Here is a 27612-nt window from a genome sequence, read left to right on the forward strand (position 1 = left end):
ACATTTATGTCTGGTTTAACTTGTCTGACCTAAAAAGGAGAGAAATGAACCAACAACAAACTGAAGGTTAGTCTTCCTTAATGCCTCTGCAAAGCCTCAGGCTGTTTACAGTCGTGCTGCATTAATGTCATAATTCATGCAGAAGCAACAAGCTGAGTGCATATACACTGTACAGTACATTAACTGAAACATGTCTGTAATATTTGCTACATTAACAAATATATGTCATTTAACACAGTGGCCCCTCTTCCGGCCCACCCCGTGGCGGCGCCCCTGGATCTCGCGCGCAGACGGCGGAAGGAGGATAAATCCAGGTTCGGATTCGCAGTCGGTGTCAGTCCGGGGGGGAACAGAGAGGAGGGGAGGAGTGCGAGCCGGAGGAGCTTTCCATCGACACCAGGAGTTTACACATGAAGGTTTGCTGGTTTTTGAAGTTTTGACGTGAGAAGCAACAACCCACGCGAGCGGTGATTTTCCTCCCGACCCGATGAGAACCCCGCGCGCGCTCTCGGCCAGGGACGGAGGATCTAAAGTTGTTGGAGGTACGCTTTAAAAAATGAAATAAACTAAGCTAATTCGTAATGTCAAACATATTCGTGTTGTACAACAATTTAATACCAAAATAAGAAATTAAAACTCTTTATTTTGCTGTAAACATATTACAGAGATGAAACGCGTTGTTTGGCTCTGTGTTTTCTACTTATTCTTTATTCTACTGTTATCTCTCTGCATCAATTCGATAGCAATTGAGTGGGTTAAGCAGCAGCAGCAGCATACCTCAAACATCACTGACTCACAATAAATTCCCAGAATAAGGTGTTGCCCTGGTTTATTATTTCAAGTTGGCTCAGATGTTTGCATCCTGTCTGTGGACTGCAGCCAGGATCCGTTGGCGTGGCTCAAGTGTGCTCAAGGTAGATTGTTGGATTAAGAAACAGTGGCGACCACGAGAATAAGACAATTTAGTTTAAAGCCCTGTTTAATTTCTAACAGTTTGCAACATGTTATGGTAATCTTGAGGGAAAATACTAGTGTCTGTGTGGTATGCATTCAGAAGTAAAAAAAAAAAAAAAAGAGTTAAAATCGGTCCTTATGTTATTAAAAACAACATTGGGGCAAACAAAAATATTTTCCAAATTTTCATCTAATTGTTCTTTGCCGATAGGTGTAGATATCTTTCTGAGTGCTGAGCTCAGCAGAAAGTTGGAAAACAGTTTATGAATCTTAACTTTCTTACACTTTATCACAAGGAAACCAAATATTGAAGTTCATTCTGTAGAAACGCATTTTCCCTCACAGGCCCTTGAAATCACACTAAACCTTTCCTGTTTTAGATCTTTTAGGATAACCGGTCATTAAGTTTTTTATTGAGTTTTTTTTTGTTTGTTGTTGTTTGTTTTTTTTTTTCAACTCATAAGTTTATTTACACTAAAAGTCATTATGCCTTTAGGCAATGTGGGGAAGCTCAGATGAGGATGGCTCAGCTTTGTAAGCTTCTGATAAGTTCATTAACAACATTCGAGGAAAACGGAGGACGACCTGTGGATGTTGTGTAATGCAATATCTCAAACACACTGCTTCATCATGACAATATATGAAGAAGAGAAATATTGATCTAGCTCAACCTTCGGCACAATTTCCATATGTGAATGTTATTCATAGAGGAAGAATCCGTTATTCTTTAAGCGACAAAGCTATTAGTATAAGAGATTACAGTGATCAACACTGCAGCTGTTTGGCCAGCATAATGTCCCATTTGGAGCTGGGATTTACAGAACCGCAAGTGGCCGTTTGGACTTTCCATAATGGCTCTTAATAACTGTGGTTAATAATGAGAAAGGAACAATTAATGTTTTTAAATATAAATTCAATAACAAATGCAGGTCTTCTGCTGTTTCTCTGTATTTTAAAGGAACAATTACACTGAATTTCCACCACACAGTGACAATAAAAGTACCAGTGATGTTGTTCAAATGCACTTTTCCACATAAATTTCATCAAATGTTAACATCCCATAGGAGAAATGTATCCTTTTTTTTTCTTGCCAAACTTTCAACTCTTTCTTTATTTTAAAACCTAGAAATAGAAATAAAATGGCCATTCTTTAAAAATGACATCACATTTTCTACAGTAGATATGCAACAAAAATTATGTTGTCATTTTTCAAAGGGCCATGTAACATTTGTGGCCCCAAACCAGTTTTATTCAGCTTTAGTGAGGTCGTAGACTCCTGATTTGGAGTGGCTAGCTTGCTATCCTGAGAACACCATCCCTACAGTGAAGCACGGTGGTGGCAGCATCATGTTGCGGGCCTGTTTTGCTTTAAGAGAGATTAGTGCACTTCGCAAAATAGATGTGAAGTGCACATCTATATGGAATTGTCGAGGCAACATCTCACGGCATCAATCATGAAGGCAAAGCTTCGGAACAAATGGATCTTCCAAATGGACCATAATCCTCAGAACTCAATTCAATTAGTTATAAAGTGGAATAATAAAGACAAATCATGATAAAACTTTAATTTCAGCGCCAGAGGGGATTTGTGTGATTGACGCAGTTTACAGACCAGTTACACCAGTTATGTTAGGAGGAATGGGCCAACATTCCAGCAAACCATGTGATGACCTTGTGCAGGAAACCCGAAACATCTGACCCAAGTCATACAATTGAAAGACAATTGTAGCAAATAGTAAAAGGAATGTGAGTAAACCTTTCAGTTTGATGATAGTTAAACAAAAAATAACTTTTATTAACTGGGAAATCAGCTTTTAAAAATAACTTTTGTATTCTTAATAGTGAGAAACGTGTCTTTTTATAAAGTAAATTTCAATATCTGACTTAACCCGTGATACAAACAAGGCAGAGTAACACTAATGACGCCTAATTTTAGATATTTTCAACAGAAGAACTTTGTGTCTTGATCTGAATTTTGGTGTTAATCTTGAATTGATTTATGGAATAGGCCCGACACTATGACTAATTTTGCTGGATGATAAATTGTACCAGAAGTTATTGCGATAAATGATAATATTGGTGTGTTGAGACCATTTTCAGGTAATATAAAGATCAATAAACTTTCAAATCTAATGAACATTTAACACTGGAACTTGAATACATTTTAAATATCCAAAGTAAATAATCAAGATAACAGAAATGACAAATGAAATGAATTATGAGGTCTCTGAAAACTGTCCTTAAAAAAAGGTCTAGTTGAGACCAAAGCACCAGACTGAAGATTTTTGTCATCCAATTTTTGGTAGAAAGAGAGAAAAGAGAAAAAACAATAAATCGTGCAAATGGAAATGATTGAGTTTATTTTTATTTTTTCACGTGATTAATTGATTTATTGCTTATTGCAACAGGCCTTTTGTAGAATGGAATAAAACGGTGAAAATCGACAGGCAGGTTCTGTAATGAGCAGGAACTCAATTTCTGCCTGTGACTCAGTGAGACTTCTGGGTACGATGTGAACGTGACGCGGTTTCAATCACAACTCATCTCTGTTAATCCCAGTGGAATTCTCTGCTTCGATTGGTGACGGCGTCGTCCTCCCTTTTTTGTTTCCTCGCCCGCCTGAGTGCCATTTATCGGGAGAAGCTGCGGAATATCGCGGTGGACGGTTCGTTCTCGATCTACGGACGGGTCACGTCCTTGAGACCGATCTTTGGAGCGAGGAAATATAATGGTCTAAGAAAAGACCAAACAAACAAAAAAAACATCTGCGGAGCCGCGCTGTAAATAGCACAATGAGCTGAAACCGGTTTGCAACCATTTTCCCCCGCTTTATTCACCGTGAGTCAGAAAGAAAGTCAATCAGTGCCATTACTATGTACGCCCATGTCCTCACACTTTAACCTCAGGTTCACATGGAGATGAAAACGTTAAAATGTAACATGACATAAGCGGCATCCTATGAATTATTGATGCAAGGACGTTCTTGTTCTGCAAAATGTTCCGTTCGGCTGCTTAGTAGAGAACGAGTGTTTTGGGGGTTTTTTGCTGGAGTAAAATCTCCTTTTTCTGGTCTGAATAAAGTTTGTTTACTTCTAAACAAAACGCTCTGAGCTGATTACCTTCAGTGACACGAGCGGAAAAGTACTTTCTTCACCGCCTGGGAGTTTTCAGGAGGTACACTGTGTCTCCTTGCCGTGAGTTCACGCACATCTTTCCCCTCCGCGAGGCACGTAGAGGTTGTGACAGGAATGCAAACTAGAGAGGCCGGGGGTTCTTGAATGCAACTCTACTGTAATGTGTCGAGTTAATGATCCACGTGAGAACGTCTGTGCAGAATGAAGGGAAGGGTCGTGGTTGGTTGTTGTGCAGAGATGGGTCAGAGAGAGCCAACGGAAACATTTGGATTCGAGTTCAGCAGCGGTGACTAACCTGTTCTCTGCTCTCCTGCATAAAGCGACTAATTTGGAGAATTTCCATATTTGGACTGACAAAAATAGACACGGGGAAACACAGAGCAGTGCAGAATTACGAAGCAAAGACCTGCTGAGTGTGGTCAATATTTTCCAGAAGCATCTTTTACTACAATTATAGTTGCATTTTTTTTTTTGGTTATGTTTTTAAGAGTTTCGCACATCTAGATATTGAAATTCTTCTCTTCAAAACAAGATCAGTCAAACTGAACACACTGCAAAAACACAAAATCTTACCAAGTATTTTTTCCCCCTAGTTTCTAGTGCAAATATCTAAGTACACTTGAAATAAGACAAAACTAACTTACAAGTTAGGGGAGCTTGTTTTAAGTCAATAATTTCTTAATATTGATTTTAAAAAGCTTCTAGTTCCACTGGCAGATTATTTCACTTATAACAAGACATGTTCCCTGTTATAAGAGAAATAATCTGCTTGAAAACCACGCATTATTTTTCTTCCACTTATCATTTATGCACTCCTTCATGCTGGACTGTCATATAAAATTCCAGGGGCATGCTTTAAAGTTTGTCATAATCTGCCAAAATGTGGAATTTCCAAAGGGGTATGGATACTTTTGCAAAGCACTCATAGATGAGTGTTTTCAGGATGTCACAATAGAAACAGATTTAGTCGTGTTTGGAGAAGCTCCCTGTTGGAATACATAAACATTTCTAAGTGTTTGCGGTGAGCCACAGGAAATTGTTTTCTTTATGACTACAGATGCTTTTATCATCAGTCTCCACCAGAGTGATGATACCTATGGTCCCATTTGTAATAGAATGAAGAAATGAATATGAATAATATGATCATAAGTTCTAGGACTATAACTTTTATCTTCACAGACTAGAACAGCGATTTAGCTTCTGTTTATCTTGCAGGATGGCCAGCAATGTCAACTTGGAATAAACTGCAGATGAACAGAGGAAAAAAACAATTCTTTCCTAATACAAAAAAAAAGCACAAAACAATTGTTCTTGTTCTTGCCACCTTGAGTACAGGCCAGTGCATCGTGTGCAATTACAAAGAAATTTGATTGTTTACTTGAGGCAGCAAAAACTGGTCAGGATATTTCATACTTTACAACTCCAGTTCAGAGCTCTAGGAAAGTCCTCATGGAGACCGCCGACTGCTGCTTTTGTTGGTATAGTAGCCACTCCCACTTCAAATCTCTGATCAATCTTTAAAAAATTGTGGAACACCTGACACCTGCCAGGTGATGTGTAAAAAATAAGCTGCAAGAATTACTAAACCAGGGCTACAGGAACAGAATTATGTCATATTTCTTAAATTAAACTGATGCCTTTAACAATTGAACTACATTTTTTTCTTCTTGTCCTTCTAGGTGTCATTAGCTGGTGCTAAGGATGTTTTTGTTATATCACCAGGCGTGGAGGTAGTCCTACATCATCTGTGAATTGTTCCCCCTCCGAACCTGGGAGTGGCGATGGTCCACTGGACCACAGTGTGGGGGACATGCATCCGGCTCCAGACTCTGCTGGCCTTCGCCTTGGCCAACTGTCCCTCACAGACCCCCAGCCCGCTCAACTTCTCCGTTGTTTACACCATGCCCTTCTTTCAGGCACAGGGACCCATCCAGAACATAGTGAACAACTCAATTTACCAGGAAGTCTACGTGGCCTCACGGAATGTCATCGAAGCTGTCAACAGGAGTCTGGAAAAGGCCTGGGAGCTCCGCACTGGGCCGGTTGGAAGCCCAGAGTGTCGCATATGCAACTTATGCGATATCGATAAGGATTACAACTTTCTGGAGGACACGGACAATCAAGTGTTGTTGCTGGACACTCCTTTTATGTATTTATATTCCTGTGGAAGCTCTCAGTATGGTGTTTGCTATTTTCACGAGCTGAACTCAAACGGAGGACTACCTTCTCGCTCTAAGTGTTTGTTCAGGAAGAGCGCAAACTCTGCTGCTTATTGTCCAGACTGCGTGGCGAGCCCTCTGGGTACCAAAGTCTCAATGGTAGAGGAGGGTCAGGCAGTCTACTTTTTTGTTGCTGCCTCCATCAATGATAGCGTTACCCAACGTTATGGAAGGAAGTCGATATCAGTTCGCAGACCACTGGCCACAGAGGATGGTTTCTATAGTGATGTGCGAGGCCTTACTGTCCTGCCTACCCTCCGGAGGACTTACCATATTGACTATGTCTACAGCTTCTTCACTCAGGAGTTTGTCTACTTCCTCTCGGTCCAAAGAGAGAGCCCAGATCAGGAGTCATCTCCATTTCAGACTCGTCTGGGACGTCTGCCCCGGAGCGAGTGGGAGGTGAAGAGGTATCGTGAACTGATCCTGGAGTGTCGCTTTGAGCCTAAGCGCAGGAGGAGGAACGTTCGCGAGCCCTACAAGGACGTCGTGTACAACGTGGTCCAGGCGGCGTACTTCGGCAAGGCGGGCAGGGAGCTGGCGGAGGAACTGGGGGCGGAGGAGGAGGACGACATCCTCTATGGGGTGTTTGCTGTGACTGATGACAATGGGGTCACGGAGAACGACTCGGCTCTGTGCGCCTTTCCTATGGACAGTGTGAACAAGGCAATCGTTGACGGCGTTGATGATTGCTGTCAGTCTGGGCCAGAGCAACTCTCCAGAGGGCTTTGCCACTTCCAGCCATGCGAAAGCTGTCCACACGAGGTGAGTCTGTCGGTTCACAACAACAACAGAACAAATCCACCTCATTGACGTGATACTTGATGTAACGGAAAGGTCCGCAGTTCTACTTATGGACAGCAGAGATGGTAGCTTGACTTAGACTTGTTGTCCGGAACTCAGTTCTCATCAACAACCTTTAACTTTGGCAATTAGGGGAAATTCAACTGTCTCTCTTAATCACTCGTTACATTGTGCCTCCATCTGTAATTGGTCAAGTGCCTTGGGATATTTTTGCTATTTAGACTTGATAAGAAAATATAAATGCAGATTTAGAATTTTTTTTTAATACAATTTGGCAAATTGGAATATTTAGAAATATTTAGTTTTTATTCACTTTCCAGTGAGGGAGTGGGAAATGTGTAATTATTACTAACAGGTGTTCATGAAACCATTTCAAAGATGATTGTGTTTCTTCAAAATAAAAGGACTTGCAGTTTGACTGATTTTGAAATTCAGCATTAACTGTTGTTTATACCTTTCATACAATTTTTCTTTTGACATAAAGTCATAAAAATCTGATAGGGAAGATTCATCCATTCATTGTCTATACCTAAGTATTCTTGCATTGTTGTGTGTGTGTGTGTGTGTGTGTTTGCTGTCATTGTTCAAGAAGCAGGTCACGCCCTGAGGAGGTCGCCAGTTTTTTCACATGACAATAAGGAAAACAGGAAATGTAATTGTATAAGTAATTTGGAGCACTTCATCACAGGTTCTGAAAAAGATAACAAATGTTATTGCATAAAATTATTCTTAATGAAAAAGCAGATTTGAACATAATTTGCATTCATAACTCAGACACTAAATTGCATGCATATATGTGATGCAATGTTTGCCTCATTCATTAGAATTGATTTGGGACTCATGACTGTATTATTATGTAAAGACAGAGTCTGGTCGGCAGAGGAGTGGAGTGTGTGTGTGACTGATCTGAATTGTGCTGGAAAGAGAGAACATGATAAGATGAGAATGAGGTCATATAATCGATAAGATTGTATTTACAGGAATACATATTTCCTTAATTACTGTTCAGGTACAGTAGCTTGATAAAGAATCATCACCGCATGTGAATTTTTAAAGTATCTTTGTGTTTTAACAGTTTTTGACTGGTTGAAATGAGTGGAGCAACTAAAAATTTTGATATATGATTATTTTAGCCAAAAAAGTATTTCTGACTGAAAAAAACTATAAGAATTACTGTAACTCTTTACCTGCTAAGGCAGGTGCAGCATAGCTGTAGAAAAATCATCTTAATATGCCTCATGAAAGAAAACAAAGCAAATAAAAACAATAGCAATTCCTTTCAAGCACCATGTTTGAGAAAAGTCTATCAAAACAAATTGTTTAAGAACAAATCCAGAAACAATTAAGATGGAAAAGTTGGTTATTTTAATCCAGGGTGACATAATTTGCATTTGTGAAGAAGTGTAGAAACAACATGTCGCACCATTATGTTACTACGGTAGCCCAAGTGGGACATAGCAAACACCATTTCTAGGCATTATGGACTGACGATATTTGGTGGTACTATTGTGATGACGATGAAAATGATGATAAAGTAGGCAACATCATTCATAGTACCACAAACACAAAACATTCCTATAATTGGGTTCCTCGGGATGCCAGTTACATAAAAAAGTGTGATTAATGTCACTAAACTGCACACAGTTTTTGTTGTATTTTAACATCATTACTTGGAATTTATAAAGACAACGATAAATCCAAACTCTTTTCATCGTAAGAAATTTTTCATAACAGTTAAATTTATAGTGAAGTTGTCTGTCTGTCTGTCTTATCTATTTTATTTATCTCTAGTTTTCTAGAGCGCAGGAGAAGAGGAAGTCTGGGCTACACATTTCTTTTTGGTTAAAAAAATGTCATGAAAAAGTCTCACTGCTTGCACACTGTTATTATTACTATTGTTTTATGAAACAGTTGAGTGATGTACAGAAAATTGCACTTTTTTTTAGGATATTATCATCTCACAGCATATGGTGTGTTAATTCTCCAGGGGAAAGCTCACAAAAAGGCTGCTTATTTTCCCAATTCCCATGCATATTTCCCATAGCATACATGCTTTCTCTGCTTTGGCACCAGTGCTACCAGTAGGGAGGAGGACTGGCAATGTGGGCATTGTGGTGAGACGACCTTTTCCATTAAATCCCATGTAAACAGTTGTCTTGGAGAATTCATGGGAAATTTTATAGCTGAAACCTTTGCAACAATAGTTAATAGTTGGGATGTTATTTCATTTTAGTTAGTGATTTAAACAAAACATCCATAGTAACTTCACAACTAATATTTAGTACTTGATCAATAATTGTTCGTAATGGTCCGTTTTGAAGTTATGCATTTATGTTACAATTAAACGGTGTTTGTAATGTTTCTGGTATTCTGTCTTTTATTAATATTAGAATGAAAACTCCTTTCCCCAGGCTTCCTCTGCTCTAAGTGTTTCTTACCCAGCCACGTGTGTTTTCCAACACTCTTTAATGCACTCTAAAGTCCAAACCACCAATAAGTGTAGAAAATATTACAGACTGAAATGACTGTCTTATTTTCTCTATGAAAAATCATTCACTCTTTCTCTGCCAAACAGATTTACAACTGGACAGGTCCTAGCAAAAGTATTCACGCCCCTTACTTTATTTTTGTCATGTTACAACTGAAAAACATTTTATATTACATGTAAAATGTAAATGTGTTTTATTTACATTTTATATGACTAAGCAAAAGGAAATAATTGTATCGTTTTTACAATAAATAAAATATTCTTAACATAATAAGGACATTTTTCTCCAAAGCTCTACAATAAATGTCCATCCTTAATTAAAAACTCGATTGTGTCCAGAGTTAGTTTTAGTCCTCACAAAGTAATTACATTTTTGTTTTGGGCCACTGATTAAGGAGGAACCTTTTGTGTATTTGCTAAGTCGCTTAACTTAGACCTATTGAACATAAACTCATAAACTGAATGTATGAGCTGTATCACTGTCGCATTTACACATAGCAGAAATTCTATCAAAGAACCAGTTCTAACATAGCCTCCATCAATCCCGCTTTAGCTATATAAAAAACAACACCGACAGCAGAATTAAACTAGCATAAACACTAGAAATACAGTCAATGATCATCTAAAGAGCGGTGCATTGTAATTTAATCTGCTGTAGAGTGTTTTTGACACTTTGTCTTTGGACATGTTGTGATCCACTCTTCCTAACTTTTTAAGCACATACTTTCAGATATGTGTTATCAGCGATGGCCACAAGGACTGGACAGAAACACAAATGCTAAAGAGCCTAAGAGGTTCTCCTGATGTGAGAACATCCATCGCTGAAGTCTCTTTATTGTGTTCTTTGCATGCCAGTGTTCCCACAGCAACCAGTGTACATAGAGGAAACAAACAAACCACTTCCCAAAAGAAACCCACATACTCCCATTAATCCCCTGATCAATCGCAATAAGGTAATCAGAATACTGGAATGTAATTCTCTATGGAGATTACTAAAACCAAAGTTCATACCATATCATTAACTTTGACCCTCTTTTGTAACAAACATTTGTTCATTTAATGAGCTGCTTTTAGTCAAGCTTAGATCTAACTTGTGCTCTGTTGCTATCTGCAAGGCGATCTCTCTGTCGACGATGCATCATCTGATCACGGCTTCTTACTAAATCACATTATCACCTTGCGCATCTGGTGTGCCGGGTCTTTTTCTCATGGTCGTCGTGGTGACGAGCACACCTTTCCCCACGTCTCCATCTGAGCCTAGACACATATCAGCTTCTAAAGATCAAATCTTGAAGGTGGACAATACATCATTTTTATGACGCTGGCTTTGAACCTGACATGCCCAGTTGTCAGGCTTGTATTGTTTTCGTCAAGCTAACATAAAAATTATTGCTGATTTGACGTTAAGTTGCCTATAAAAAGGTGCCTGTAAGTATTAACAGGCAGTTTTTAGTAGCAGATGGGCTTGTTTGTCTAGATATTAAATGATGTTCGGTAATATCTGACCCTGAAAGCAGCAACTCCAGTAAAAACAGACTCGTTCTTTCAGTAGCGGGGTTGACAGTTGAACTTCAAAGACTTCAACTGTTTTTGTAGTTTGCAGACATTGTCAGCATTTCAATGTTAGAACTTAAAGACTGCCTACTTTCTACTTCTGGTCACTGTTTCCTCTCTGTGTGCTCCCCCTGCTGGTGGCGTCAGAGCATGGAGAACAACGCCACGTGCAACGACCATCCCACCATGGTGTCAAAGCCGTACTACAGAGTGGACCTCTTCAACAGGAAGATGACCAACGTCCTGCTCACCTCTCTCCTGGTGACGACCATAGAGAACAAAACCGTTGCTCACATTGGCACCTCAACTGGACGTCTGCTTCAGGTATGTCGCGTTGTTGCAAAAAATAAAACCCAACTAAATAACAATGCTTTGCAAATTGCAAGGTTGTGTTGGGTTACAGTACATTCGCCTCCTGAGATGGTGCAATACATTGTGAATTCATAAGAACAAGAAGAGATGAGATTTTAGCACTAGATTTGGGAAAACCAAGCTAGGATTTTTTCCACAAATAGAGTAACGGCTTCACAAACTGTCTTTAAAAGAGTCTGTAATCATTAGTTTAGAATAATCCAGTATACTATTGACTAGAGATGCACTGATTCGACATTAATATCACTATCAGTCCAGATATTGAATAAAATTCTAGATTGGGTTTCAGTGACGATGTGTCCGATTGATAAGGGCAGATCTATTCAGTATAATTCTATGAGTGATGTCATGCTTTTTTAAATTTACTTTACATTATATTTAAAATTGCTAATTGCAATTTTAAATATAATTCTGAATCATTTGTTTGGTTTGTTGCAGCTTATTTTTTTTATATGTTTGGCCAAGAGAGTCAACCTATTATTTTTGTCAGTTTCTTTATTATTTTCTTCCTAATTGCACTGACAGAACAAATTAAAGTTATGTTGTTTTTACATTTTTGCCCAAGCTTGTAAAGCTATCAGTTTATTAAAGTGTGCTGTGCTGGTGCAGAGTTATCAATTAAATGTGTAATTCAGTACATTTATGTCTTTGTTTTTAAAAAATGAAACATCTTAAGTCAATTCAGGGCCATTATTTTGTATCGGATCATATCAATACAAAATAATGTAGCGGCCGATACGATCCGATACAAAACCTCGGATATCAGCATCGGTATCGAAAGTGGAAAAAAAGTGGATTGGTGCATCCTTATGATTAATTAGACCTTATGTTGTGCTTTTTATCTTTATCTAATGTGAAAAAAAAAATTAAAATACTTGGTTCTTGTGTTTTCACAAGTAGAATAAAATTTAATAAATCTTAAACAGTGTTTAAAACAAGTTTAGTGCAGCATAGAAGTAGAGATGATCAACAGTATTCTTGCTGGTGACCTGTTTCTCGCCCAGTAATAGGTACCAGTGATGGATGGATGGATGATCAATATATTCACCCATTCACCCTTATATACAGTATATATATAATATATATATAATTTCTTAGCACATGCTATGCTATGTCTGTGTTTGCAGCTTGTGTTGACAAGATCCAGCCCAGACATGTTTGCCAACTACTCCTTGGTCGAGAATCAGAGGGTGTCTTCTATTGCTGCTGTTTACTCCTCGGAGTATCTGCTATTTGTAGTTGGAGACAAGGTATGGTAAAACGACCCGTTTCTCTGGTCAAATATTGTAATTAGTTTATATTACTGTCCCTTTTTTAGTTGAGCTCTCAGGTAGAAGGACTAAAACTTTTCTCCAGCGGTTTAAAGACATTCCTGTAAGGTTTTATTACAGTCCATGCCTTAATGTTTTGACAAAACAGAGTCTGGATGTAGATGGATGTTAAATACCAGATCAGTTACTACATTTGTCAAACTTAGCACTGTTAACAACAGAAAGGCTTTGTTATAATATTAATGGAATCCTGAAAACATGTTGGTCCTTTTCAAGGCTTTTCTACCATAACTATGCAGGAGCGCTGGCTATCAACATTTAAGAGCTTCCTTTTAGAAAACTATTTTGTTGACATTTCATTTTCTCTTCCTCTTCTTGTCTATGACTAAGTAATGCATTTGAATTTAACTAAAGTAGTTAAAAATGTAAATTTAACTAGCTCAGTTAAGTTCAAATGTTGTGTTTAAAACAGAACGTTTCACACAGATAGTAATCAGAACGTCAATTCTTGGGGATCATGGTTGCAAAATTATTTCAGTCTGATTGCAAGTTAAGAAAAACATGCAACCACGTCCTTACTCTCATTATTATAAGTTGTAGTAGTGTTTTTTATAATTACATGACTTTTGAAATGTTTCCCTTACTGTACAGTATTTTTGTTCTTTATTCAGCTTTTTGTAGGTACTTTATTCTATCTTTGTGTGAGTCTATTTGCTGTGTATCTATTCTATTCTATTATTTTTAGACAACCTAAAATAGAAAAGCTGTGTTTGGAATGAACTGTTGCAGAATGAAGCGGTCTTTGAACGAGTCGACTGATTTCTCTGTTCAGATGATTCAGGTGCCCCAGAGGGGGCCCGGCTGCCAGCACTTCATGACCTGCGTCACGTGCCTGACGGCCCCGAAGTTCATGGGCTGCGGTTGGTGCTCTGGAGTGTGTTCGTGGAAGAGCGAGTGCCACAGCCGCTGGAGGAATGAATCCTGTCCGCCTGGTATCAGTGGGGTGAGGTTTGCGCTGCGATGTCTCTTTTTAAAACTAAGGTGTTGACGTTGTATATTGAGGTCATCAATTTCTCCTTCTACTTATTCAGTTTTTTCCAAGGACTGCTCCCCCTGATGGACAAACGGAGCTTACGGTGTGCGGATGGGAGTTTCAGTCGCCGCTTCGACCTGCTATCACCTCCAAGACCCACCAGGTCCGACTGGGACAGACCGCCTGCACTGTGATTCCACTCAAAAGCAACAACACGCAGTGAGTGAACCTGAAGGGTTAACTGTTGTCGTTCTCTGTTTAATAGTCAATAGTTAATAGTTTTGTATTCTCTAGAAGAATACAAAACATTTAACTAAAATTTTCTCTAGACAGAAAAAAAGAAACCTTTGTTGGTTCTCGTAGGGTTGCAGGCTCTCATGTCTCCAGCATGCCTCTCACTTTTACTCTTACTCAGTCAAATAAAAAAATTTTATTCCCTATTTATTTAAATTAGGACAATGCATGTTAATGTCATACATAAAGAGAAACTTGGCAGATTGTGAGAAAATGGAGCAATTGTGCCAACTGTCACTGAAAGGATGGTCATTAAAGAGACATGGCAAACATATCTGCTGAGTATGAAGAGCTCTGAAGCAGCAACATGAAAAAGTAAAACTAATTTAGGCATCAACGAGTAAATATGACAAAAAGAAATTATTGGAAGCTGTTGAAGAATTACAATTTATGAACTACAAAGGTTTTCAGAGGATGTTTGAATTGAGTAGGTACACATTGAAGTATGATTGTACTAGGAATTTTTATAAGTTTCGATAACTTTCCAAAAAAGCTGTCCTTAACTCCACAGCTATATTGCCAAACATGTCCGCCCCTTCTCCCTAAAAGTTACACCTGTAATCCGATTCCCACTCCACTTGTTATTGTAAAAAACATAACAGTTTTGTGTTTTTCTGTTCAAAACATGTACAAAGGACTGACACTACAAGGATGCTGTACACTACTTTGCCCACATTATTGCCCTTGATCATGCTCATAGGGTTACCTAAAAAATCAACATGGCAGCTTACAATTTTATTTTTTAATCTTGACCATTATCATAGTTTATTTTGTTAATTTGCCACCCCCTAAAATGTTGTACAATTACATTGTACTCACAAAAAATGTAATGTTTCTGTGTATAGAAAAACTTTACCCAATTTCTTTTTAAAACAGGAAATTGTAGCTAAAATCAGATGCAAGTTGTTTGCTGATGACTTGCTGATGTTTGTCTGTCGTTTGCTTCTGTCAGTTTAGTATGTAAGATTCGCTCTGGGACCTCCGAGCTGTTCAAGCCGGTCAACATTACAGTGGACGTGCACGAGGGCAGGGTGGAGGGCCGCTACTCTATTGATGGCAAGGCTGAAGTACCAGGGTTCACGTTTGTGGTAACTATATTCATCCTTCTGTCAGACCTGGAAAATTACATGTTCATAGTGACTAAAATGTAAATAAAATTGTTTTAAGTAACCTTTTAACCAAAACAGAGAGTCACCTTCCCTGTAGGTTCCAAACATCACAGAAATCCAGCCTAACTACGGACCGCGTGTCGGAGGAACACTCATCACGATCACTGGGTTCCACTTAGATGCTGGAAAAAACAGAAGAGTCACTCTGAATGAAGTACCCTGCCATATGAGAAGGTGAACAATGGATTTTGATATTCTTAAATGTCAAAAAACATTGAAATAAGTTGGTTCCAAAGGCTTAAGGTTATGTCTCTCCCCACTGGGACCAAAACCAAACAAGCCTGTACCATCTTATAGCAACTCCAGTGACAAGAACCACACACTGGTGTGTGCAAATGCTTTCTTAATGACCTTCAAACAATTTTCACGCATGCGTTGAACAAGTTACTGGAAATTTCAATAACTCTTTTTATGGCTTCACTTGCTATTCATCCAGATTATTTGGTCCCAGAGGCTCAAGCTAACAGCTAATCTGAGAAGGCCGACTGCTAGCATCTACAAAAACTAAAGGGCCAAAATCTGAACACTGATTTGTTGAAATTCGGTTTTAAGGACCTTTAAACCATTTCCAGGTTTGCATTGAACATTTTATTTTAACTTATGCAAACTCTTTTCAAGTCTTCATTTACTGTTCATCCAGATTATTTGGTCCCAGAGGCTAAAGCTAACAGCTAATCTGAGAAGGCAGATGTCTAGCATCTTAAAACAACTCCAGTGTCAAAAGCTGCACACTGATTTGTTGAAATGCTGTTTTAATGACCTTCGAACCATTTCCATGTTTGCATTAGCCCTGCTATTCCCACAGAAAATCTAGAGTCAGAGCGGAACCTGTGTGTAGTACACCATCAAGTGACCTTCCAGTGTGAAACGCGTACCAAGAACAGAATATGTATGTGGATAGTTACTCTGACTGGAGATGCTTTACATGTTTCCATCTCAGTATATATTTCACTCAGGAAGATTATTGGTGGCGCACGTCCATTTTCGTAGTAAATAATCATCAATTTCTATGTACATACCCACCCAATGCAAACGTGACAGTCGTTTTCAGGTATTTTTCATAAATCCCCTTTGAATTTTTAAAGTTGCGAGTTGTTTAAAGACTATAAAAAGCATGTTTTGGTCTTGGCCCCTATAACCAGCCTCAGCCTGGATTTATACTAAGACACCAAGAGTTATCTACTGCTGAAAAGATATTAGCTGCTTATAACCTTCAGGCAGAGCCTCATTTATGAATGTCTAAACTATCCCTTTAAGGCCTTGAATTGTTGGATGATTAAAAGACATGATATTTGCTCAGACATTTTTATTGCTGTGATTGCTCTAGTTAGGAATCTGTTGACTGAGGCAGAGGAATAATTCAGCTCATTTTACTGTAATCTTCACCTAATGGGGAAACTGGGGTCAAATGTGGAGAGCATTTCAGTTGAATTCACATTTTTGTTTCTTCAGGTCCAAATCAGTAGCCAATGTTTCGTCCATCATCTGCTTGTCCCAGGCCATCTCGGAGGTGAGGGATGTCCCGCTGAGCGTTTTCATCGACAAATCTCCAGTCCACACCACAAAGGTGTTTTACTACAAGGAAACTCCGAAGATCACGGCCGTGCTGCCCGCCTGCAGCTTTCACAGGTTGGCCACACAGACACCTCAGCCCAAGCAGCCGGCGCTTGTGTCTAATTTTATCTGGAACGTAAAAGGACGTCAAACCATGGAAGATGTCGAATTTAACAGGACTTGACAATCTAGGAATGAAAACGCAAACGCCTTTGTTCTTCTCTCTGAACGTAGAGGTTCAAAGATCGTGATCGAAGGGGAGAACCTCGACTCGGTTTACCGCACCGTAATCCGCTTTAAGCCCAACGAGAGCCACCTCAGAGCAGTAACAACGGTACATTTTGACTGTGTTTGTTAAGGGGCATGTGACCCTAAAAAATCTTTTTGGGTTATTAATTTTTACCATGTACTGAGACCTAAAGTAACGCCACGGTGTTTGGCTCCAGGAGTGCATTGGGAAGTCCCTGCCCACTCAGATGGAATGCGTCACTCCGGCGTTCCAGAGGGATGAGAGCGAGGAGGGCCTGCTGTCGTTTGACATGGACGGCGCCCCAGGGCCTTTGGAACAAAGAGTTCTCCTATCACCCCTACGGAGAACCCATTCCTTTTGAAACAGAGGGACATGTGCTCAGTTTGTATCCTGGGTTTGACGAAGTGTCCCTTCATGTAAGTGATTAGCTCCTTAGCGGCCACTTGATTAGGTACACCTCACTAGTACTGGGGTGTGGGTTTGTATTTTTGTCCGCTGGAGGTGTCCATCAGAACATGGGTACATTGTCGTCACAAAGGGATGAATATCAGTAGGAACAGGCTGTGGTGTTTAAATGTTTAGCTGCTGCTGCTAAGAGTTTCACCAAAACAGCATCTTCCACTCCATTACACCGTCTTTCTGACCCGGCCCTGTGAAAAAATGGCAGCTGAAATTGAGACTTGTTGGACCAGGCGACATTTTTCTACTCGGTTATTGTCCAATTTTTGCAAGGAAAATCATACCTTTCCTTACAGCCTTCAGTTCTTTGCTAACATGGCGATTGCCCTCATATGCAATTCCGCTGGATTCTAATCCCATTAAACTGCTGTGTCTGGGATTTCTTCCATTGAAGGGATCCAGTCTCTGCATATTGTCTCATTTTCAGACCGTTCTCTATAATTCTGAAAGATGGTGGAGTTTCTGAAACATTCAAAGTCACTTAAATCCTCTTTCTTCCCCATTCTAATGCCCAGTTTGACCTTCAGACAGAAGTCTTTATCATATCTAAATGCCCAGGGGTATCCGATTGCTGCCATGTGATTTGCTACTTCCCTACTCGTGTTATCGAGCAGTTGAACTTGTATATCTACTGAAGTGGCCGGTGAGTATATAATGTCTTTTAAAATGTTCTTCAGTTGGACTTGTTGTTTTTAGCATAAGAAACTGAACCTGGTGAGCTCCTGCATGACCATCATCATGACAGGTGGCCGATGTCGACTGCGATGCCAAAGTCCTGGATAATGAGATAACCTGCAGGATCCCTAAAAACATCACCATTCCCAGCGAGGGACTTCCAGTGAAGGTTGGTCAGGTTGTGTTTTTATGGAAAAGGTTGCCCTCCAGGATCATGTTGTGAAGGCGATCTGCTCAGGCACTTATTGAACACTCTGTTAGTTGACCTTTGACTCAGATTTAAGCGCGACAGGGAACAAGAGGACAGTGGCTGATGAAATATTTAGCTGGATTTTTCAGTCATAAAATAGATTTTGTTGAAGTTCAGAGCTAGTCAGACTGTAGCCAAAAGGTTCCAGCTGGAATCTTTGAATTCACATGTTTCTTTTATGCCCCTAAATTTATCGTACGTCTGCAAGCAACAGCTGTATATGAAAAAGCTGCTCCTCTTGGCCCACTGGGGGTTAATTTTTGCTTCAAAAAACTATGTGCTGGACAAGACTATTAGTCACTTGCAATTTGTGCAAAAAGGACCTGACCTACTAGCAAACATATTCAACCCTAAAATAGCATCTCAGTGCTAAACACGTTGCAGCAGCACAGACGTCCCCAACGCTAATGTCAGCATCATCCATAGTCCACATTTCTAAAGAAGGTCCATGAATGATCAGGAGTTCCTGAAACACTTGATAGATGAATTGGTATCATACCACTTTGCACCAATATGATGGTTGAATAATCTAAACAACATATAAAAACAATGAATATCTTTGTTATTAAGCTCACATGTCTGTTTATTCAATAATTCAGCAGCAAAAAGAGTTGTAGAACTGAAAATGTTGCTCATTTTGTCAATAGAGGTAGTTTTTGATTAATTGCGATTAATTAATTGTAGACCCTGCAATTAACTCAATAAAAAATGTTAATCAAGTCCTGCCAGAGTTTTATTGATTTAGATGTTCATTATATCTCAGTAGAAAATTCACCCAAGTGTTTTACACTAGGCTTTTGATCTTTGATTTTTTTTTTTTTAAGCCCTAGAACTGACTGAGAGCGTACTTTCTTTTGAAAGTACCATGACAACCATGACTGATATTTTCTCCCCTCTAAATGCAAAAACAAATTACATTAAAAAAAACTTCTAATTTTTCAGGTCAAGCATTTAGGCTTCAGGAAACACAGCTTTGTTTTAAACACTTGGAGGACTGCAAGGTAGTGCTTAGCATCAAAAAGGAGATATGTGCAAAACTAATAACACTTGCAGTGTGTGTGCATGTGTGCGTGTGGGGTGTGGTGTGTGTGTGTGTCTCTGTGCTCCAGATCTCCATCAACGGCCAGGTTCATAATGTTGGCACGGTGGTGAGGGTCAACAATCACTACATGGTGGGAGTAGTTCTGGGAATCCTGGCTGCTCTGGTGGCCGGGGCCGTGCTGGCCTTTGTTGTGATGAAACATTTGAGAAAGAAAAAGAAAGGTAGGTCCTCTCTCTTTCTCTCTCTCTCTTTCTCCCTCTCTATCTCTCTCTTTCTTGTGTGGACCTTGATCAGAGTTGTTTATAAAACTGGATTGGAGTCTTGAATGGGTAACAAAAGTCTTTCAACTAGAACAACGCAAGTTTTTGACCGGATGTCCATGCGCTTTACTTTTTGGGGGTCGAGGGGGTTGATGATTAAAAACAAAACAACAACAAAAGCTTTGTCTTTCAGCCTCAATGATAGAAGCCCGTTTGTCCCACTCTGCCACTCGCTCTGTGACCAACACTGTGGAAATGTCTCCCACGGGAGACTACAGGAGAGGTAATTCTAGAAAACGTCATTCACACCCCTTGGACCTTTGCACATTTTTTAATGTGACTAACATACTTTACTGTGCGATGGAGTATTAAGGCCACAACAAGAAAATACAAAATAAAATAAAATTACACATATAAAGTCATAACATCACAAGAAAAAAGCTGTATTACTACAAGCTGGTTTTAACTAAATAATTCCTTAATATTGATGAAAAGAATTACTAGTACCACTGGCAGATTATTTTATTTATAACAAGACCTTTTTCCCAAGTTATAAGTGAAATGACCTGCCAATGGAACTAGTTCTTTTTGCATCAATATTAGGAAAATATTGACTTAAACAAACTCTTATTTCTTGCTAAAAACTTACTTGTAAGTTAGTTTTGTCTTATTTCAAGTGTACCAAGATATCGTCCACTAGAAACTAGACCAAAAATACTTGGTAAGATTTTGTCTTTTTGAAGTGAACGCTCTCTAGAGTCTAGAGGGCCACATAAAAAGCAATTTGGTCCCCAGACCTTCAGCTTGACACACATTGTAGTGCATTGACACATGGTTGCTGACGTGAGAAAATGTGTAAAAGTTGAAGGGGTTTTAATAATTTTGCAGTAATAAGCTACACATCAAAACCGCAGTGATACAGCAGTAACACTCCTCCGTATCTGTGCTTCCCCCAGTCGTTTCCCTGAGCCCCCCGACCCCTTTGATTGGGCCGGTGGTGTTTCGGGGCCTGGCCTACTCCGCCTGCAACAGAGATCCGACCCTCACCCCACTCATGCAGACAGAGAAGATCTCCATCTCCAGCTTCAGACCTGAGCTGCTGGAGGAGGTGAAGGACGTTCTCATTCCTGCTGAGATGCTGATAGTGCAGCACCACCGCATCATCGGGAAGGGTGAGAAGAACCACATCAAAATGAACGTCAAAGGGGTACAAAAAGTCAACATTTCTCATTCTGTTTGCGGTTTTGCCCGCAGGTCATTTTGGAACTGTCTACCATGGTTACTTATCAGACTCCAACAACAGAGAAACTCACTGCGCTGTCAAGTCTTTGAATAGTAATGTCGATTTAACAAGAGAACTAGAAAGTCAATCCAGTGGAACAAATTGTCTAAGCATCTATAATGTTTTATGTTTTTTTAATCTATCCACTCTCCAGGAATAACGGATGTGGAAGAGGTGGAGCAGTTCCTGAAAGAGGGCATCATAATGAAGGGTTTCCACCACACCAACGTCCTGTCTCTGCTGGGCATCTTCCTGCCGCAGGAAGGGCTCCCCCTGGTGGTGCTTCCGTATATGAAACACGGAGACCTACGGCACTTCATACGCTGCGAGAAGAGGGTGTGATCGTACTGCTATTACTTTAATTATAAAGCATTAAAAAAAACAACCACAGCAACTGCTGCGACAAAGAACAGTACAGATAAAATTAATAAACATTCAAAATATGGAAATGCATTATTTGATTGAACTGGTCTGTTTTCATAAAGCTATCTGCTAACTACCTAATGGGTAACATATTTCTTTTGTTGAATTTTTATTATTTTTATTTTTAGAACCCGACCGTAAAGGATCTCATCGGATTTGGGCTGCAGGTCGCCAAGGGGATGGAGTATTTGGCAACCAAGAAGTTTGTCCACAGAGATCTCGCTGCGCGCAACTGCATGTAGGAAACGAACATCAGTCAGCACTATTAGATTTTGACCTCTTGTTAAAATCAGCGACTCAAGAGATGATGAGCTCACTGTTCCGCCTTCAGGTTGGATGAGTCGTACACGGTGAAGGTGGCGGACTTTGGCATGGCCAGAGACGTTTTCGATAAGGAATACTACAGCGTACAGGATCACAAGAAGGCTAAGCTGCCCGTCAAATGGATGGCCATCGAGAGTTTGCAGACGCAGAAATTCACCACCAAGTCAGACGTGGTACGTGGGATTAAAGAGGACGATACCGATGCTGGCAGAAGAGTTAAATATGTTTGCTTATTGATGTCTATTCTAGATCTGACATATCTTACAAAAGTATTCATAACCAGTTAACATTTGTGTTGTTACTATTAGGAGTGCATCGATATGAAAATTTGGGCTGATATCGATATCCCATATTAACTTCATTGTTATTAACCAATACTTACCGATAACATACATATTTCACTATCCTTTCGGCATCTTGAAAAAAAATACCCACACCACTGACAATGTTTTTGTGCTACAGTTAAACTCTCCACAATCCTTTGCTGCATCATTATCAGCATCACATGACCAAACAAAAACCACATGACAAAACAATCTCCAGAAACAAAGGATAACAAGATGGAGATAAATATTGGTTGTTAATATCGCTTTTTTTTTTGTTAAAAAATTCTGAATTTCCGCCGATGTCGATGTTAGTGCCAATATATCATCCTCAGTAACAATCACACACTGCAGTGTTTATTTTTGGGATAATAATATGTGATAAACCACCACAGAGATATCCATGTTTGCGAAGTGGAACAAAAAATATTTATGTATTTATGTCCATCTTTTCCTATTTCTCCTATTTTAATTTCTAAGAAAAAATAAATAAATAAAACCAAGTGCCCTTTTACTTGCATCTTAAATCTATGTGCTATTTTGTCACATTAGGTCGCAATGAATTCCACTGAAAACATTTCATGAACTGTGTGTGGATACTTCTGCAAGGACCTCTATGTGGGACTCTGCATGTGTCTTACTGGCTGCTCCCCCGTGTTCTTTCCTGCAGTGGTCCTTTGGTGTTCTGATGTGGGAAATGCTGACCAGAGGAGCGAGCCCCTACCCAGAGGTGGACCCTTATGACATAACGCATTACTTACTGAAAGGCAGGAGGCTTCCCCAGCCACAGTACTGCCCTGACCCACTGTGAGTAACACGAATGATAGCAATTAGCCGCTAGCACTGTGGATTCCCAATAGGAAATAAAGTAGCCCCCCCCCCCGTGCAAGCGTAGCGCAGGAGATCTGGACACAAAGTCCAACCAGCGGAAACAAGCAGTTCAAATGGTAACCCAGTAGTGGTAAATTGTCCACTACTCTTGTTCTAACATGCTTATGAAATGTTGTTGGGGAGTTAATGTGTACGACGCACTTTGAAAACAAACTCAGTGACACACTTCTTTGTTTTAGCAGGTTTAATGATACTTTTTTTTTGCACTAAACTTTTTTCCTAGCAGCCATAACGACCGTTTTGAGAGGCAATGCTAACCAGCCAATCGTTTCACGTGTATTTTCCACCGAGGTTTTGTCGCACACTCCGTCAAAAAGCATTCTCACAAAATTACACAAATCCCTTAATAAATTCATGACTAATGAGTCACAAGTACAGACCCGCTGTTGGAGGAAAGTAATTAATCCAGGTTGTAGTTTGTCACAAGCAGCTAAACACAGGCCCAGAATGCCATGCGCTACAGTTAGCTTCCAGCTTTTGGAGCGCTAGCATTTACATGAATTCCAACCGCGCCAGGATTCCCTTTATTAAACCCAGACCTAAGTTCTTATCCAGACTAGAGTTTGCTTTTTTGGTTCGCATTTGAGTTCAATTGCACATTCACAGATCCCCAAACAAACCGGACTTTGTAGACCAGGGCCGTCAAACTCATTTTCGTTTTGGGCCAAATCAAGACGCTGAAGGCTTTTAAAGGGCCGGTTGTGCCAGAACCTGTTCACAAGCCGTTAAAATATCAATGAATTCTTAAAATTAAATGGTTTATTGAACATCTCTTCAGTCCCTCGTGATTCTTTTTGTGATTTTTTGCAATAAAAATCAAAGTGTTTGTGGTACTCATCTGGAAATATTTGCCATATCTGCACTTATTTATGATGGTAAAAGCCACTTTTTATTACTCGCTATATGGACTATAATCTGATGTGAATTAAGACTGAGGCAGCTGTTTAGTAAGACCGTTTTTGTCCATTTTTGAGAAAAATCTGCACTAAACTCCCAATTACGTATTAGCGCAAAAAGGTGCAGGGATTTGTTGATTTTGTGTGAATAATTTGGCAGCAAATAGATAAAAACTGCATTGATTTGTTTGATAACACAATATTTAAGACTAACTTATTGTTTAGTCTGGAATCTAGAGGACCACATAAAAAGCTATGGTGGGCCAGATTTGGCCCACGGGCCTCGAATTTGACACACGTGTTCTAGACAAACGAGCTGGAGTCCGACTGAAGCGGACTAAACGGGGCTGGTGGGATGCACCGTGTTGCCCTGACTACTCCTGAACTGCAGTCAGGGGCCTGACAAAGCCACTCCTCTGGCTGCTAATAGCGCTCGGGCCACACGTTTGGACACCCCTGACCTACACTCTGTCCTCGCTTTTCCCCAGATATCGCATCATGCTGCAGTGCTGGGATCCTGATCCGGAGCTCAGGCCCAGCTTCGCCATTCTGGTTTTGGCCGTCTCCACCATCCTGTCAAGCCTGGAGGGAGAGCATTACATCAGCCTGAACGTCGCCTACGTGAACCTGGACCAGCCGCGGCCGTACCCCGCTCTCACAGACTCCCCCGATGAGTATGACTCCACAGACGAGTCTGAAGACTCCGGCTCAGACTCGGACTCTTCCTGATGCAGGAAACAAACAAACTAAACAAACCAAACAAGCCACTCTCCTCTGACACATTTGTGTGTTTTATGTCAAAGCAGGAAAAACAAAGTACCTTCTTACTGTCTGAGGACATGAATGTGATAATAAGAGACTGCAGGTTACCTGAACAATACCAAAAGCTGTTAGTTTTTCTGTTTGAAAACGTAGGAACATTAGTCACGTCTCAAAACTGCCTCTGTGGGCCAAAGTATCATCCTTTGTGTATTTTTCATACAGCGGCACCTCCATTAAATATATATATATATATAAATAATTCAACACAAAAACTGAAACTCATTTGACTCCTTGGTATATATTTCAAGCACTTATTTCTCTTAATTTTGATGATCATGTTTTACACCTAAAACATATTTGTAACAAAGAAATGCCGGCAAGCTGGAAAGTATTTGTGCGTCCTTTTAAACCCATTACTGCATTGAGTCTGTGTAGAATGGATGTGGAGGTGTTAAGGAAGCCCAAGCTGTTTTAATCATGGACTTTAGTGGGAGTGGCTTTTACCACACATTTTCCTTCCACTAAATTTCCCATGAATCTGCTTTACCGCAGCTCTGTGCTGAACTTCTATTGCTTCCTCTGCCTGTGGAGTGTGTCACTGACTGTCAGCTGGGGAAATGTTAAGTCAGCACTTCACCTTGAATTTTTTTTTTTTTTTAGGCCACAATATTTCCGTATTAAAAAAAACTTTCTTTGTTTTGGTCTTTTGTAAAATTTTAATTTTGTAATAAACTAAATTAGTTATTTTTTATTAGTTGTGAGCAGTAATTATCAAAACGAAAAGAATGAAATGGGTATGCCCAGAGAAATCAGCCGGTTGGTAAATCGCACCAATTTCCTTAAATTTTGGAGATCAGCCAAAATGTACTTGCATGTGAAACAGATCATGTCTAAAATCAGCCACTGTCCCGTTTGCCTCTGCCAGCATATTCAGCAACTTTTCAGACAAAGAAAAAAAAAAAAAAAAAAATCGGTATTGGCGAAAATCAGAATCGGCAGGTCAGGCTTTCTAAAGGTAGGTGATCGATCAGAAAACTGCAATTGGTGCAACCCTAGAACTAAATGGTTGAAACCGATCACTCTGTATGTAAGGATATCTGAGTTTCCTCTTTGAATTTAAATTACTGAAGTAAATGAAAATGTCTGATTTTACAATTCATTGAGTTGGACCTGTTAGGCATTTATAACTTAACAATGTTTGATATAGTGGCAATGGAGGAATTAGAACATGAATTCAGGGAAATGCTTCCTTTTGTTTTAACTCAAAGACATAAAGAACTTTTGAAGGCCTTGATTTAATGATTTAATGCTCTATTTACCTTTATTGTTTTATTCTGGAAATTGAAACAACAAAAAAATCCCACACCCACACCATCACACACAACCTCTGCCAAAAACTGTTTAGTATTGGCATAGAGGCTTTCCAATGATATAGAAATGATCACCAATAAGCTTTAGGGAGACACGTAATTAACCAAACACAAATGTTCTGACTTCTTTTGCTGTTTGTTACTCACCCGTTAAGTAGCTGGCTGTCTAACTAGCTAGCTAGCACTCTTTTAATGTTGCTAAACAGCACTGTAGTATAGTTATACAGTACAAGTTTAACACATTACAGCATGTAGTGCCAATATGCCAACAAAGGAAAAATATGTTAGTTTGCCAACATTTTTTTTAGCACAGCTTTGTAGCACCTCACTGGCCTTTAGTCAGACTGCATCTCACTTAGCTAGCTAATGGTTAGCTTGATGGCTTCTTTTTTAAAGGTTAGCCGCTCTTAGCCATGTTTTTTTTTTTTTTTTTACAAAACTTGTTAGTGCTAAGCAAATAGCATGGAAATATTTTTAACTTTGCTGTTTTCCTGTTATTCGTGTAAATATGACGACTGTAGCGTCAGTTGTTCCACACAACGACGAGTAAAACATTATTCAACACTACGTGGTTCACTTTTACAATAGCGTCACGTTAAACGCATTCCTACATTTTCTGCCGTTTTTCCAGTGTAAATAAAAGATGAGCAAGTTAGTCTGTTGATATTTCTGTCCTTGAAATAGTGTAATAAAATATTTATTTGTTTATAGGTTGGCTGTCGTGTTGTTGAGTTCTGAGAATTTCAACAAACTAGCCACTCATACCCTAATTTCTTCTGCATCTGTGTGCCTAGTGTTACACTACAGCAAGGAACAGATTTCCCAGTTCTCCACTAGAGGTCACTAATGTATCAATAAGGACCTCCTGGCACCGACTCGCTGCTTCCCAGCTGCACAGCTCAAGCTGTCATTTTGTGGGGTATGCTAATCATTTTCACAGCAGTGTTGCAACATGACTGAATCAGGTTTTCCGCCCCTTCTTTTGGAGACAAACTGTAAGCCCCCTGTACGGCACTAAAACAGATGAGAGCACTTTCAACAACTCAATTTCTTCCTCTCTTCACACTGTGTCAGGACAGAACCATTTAAATTTCAAACTAGTAAGATGCAAGATTGACCAGCCTATAGAAATCTCATCAATGTAGGAAACGCCTCACCAACATGCAGCAGCAACTTCCTGCGATGTAAATAGACATCACCTTCTATAGAATCCAATCCTGACACTCAAAGACACTGTACAGTAAGAAAAAAAGAAAAAAGAAGAAGCCTAAAAACAACAATAATAGCAACATGGAGTCAGGGAAAAAGAAAATAATCTTTTTGTTTTCCCAATGCATCACAATTCTGAACTACTTTGTATTATTTCATTCCATTAAGTCTCAATAAAATACACTTTGGGTTTGTAATGAGATAAAATGTAAAGAAAAAAAAGTTCATGTTTTTCCACATCCTCTCCTTTGCAGATGGCCTCTTCCCTATGTGCATATCCCACAAAATGCAGGTTATTATTCCTGCTACTAATAATATGTATCCACTACGTACTGATGTTTTTTCTTTTT

At 39.5% G+C, this 27612-nt stretch overlaps 1 protein-coding gene across 1 annotated transcript; it reads left to right on the forward strand.

Moving 5' to 3' along the window:
- Positions 1 to 265: 265 nt before the first annotated feature.
- mst1rb (macrophage stimulating 1 receptor b) lies at positions 266 to 26763 on the forward strand. The gene is given in 23 exon segments (XM_032550025.1): positions 266 to 542; positions 5768 to 7072; positions 11301 to 11477; positions 12653 to 12775; positions 13629 to 13799; positions 13888 to 14048; positions 15076 to 15211; positions 15330 to 15466; positions 16745 to 16921; positions 17081 to 17180; positions 17293 to 17397; positions 17399 to 17512; positions 18252 to 18299; positions 18301 to 18399; positions 19590 to 19743; positions 19976 to 20065; positions 20739 to 20954; positions 21037 to 21117; positions 21219 to 21400; positions 21616 to 21725; positions 21819 to 21984; positions 22805 to 22941; positions 24410 to 26763. Coding segments are annotated over 22 exon segments (4128 nt in total). The 5' UTR covers positions 266 to 542; positions 5768 to 5869; the 3' UTR covers positions 24651 to 26763.
- The last annotated feature ends 849 nt before the right edge of the window (positions 26764 to 27612 follow it).

Source organism: Xiphophorus hellerii, chromosome 20 (genome assembly GCF_003331165.1).
Source record: "Xiphophorus hellerii strain 12219 chromosome 20, Xiphophorus_hellerii-4.1, whole genome shotgun sequence".
NCBI lineage: Eukaryota > Metazoa > Chordata > Actinopteri > Cyprinodontiformes > Poeciliidae > Xiphophorus > Xiphophorus hellerii.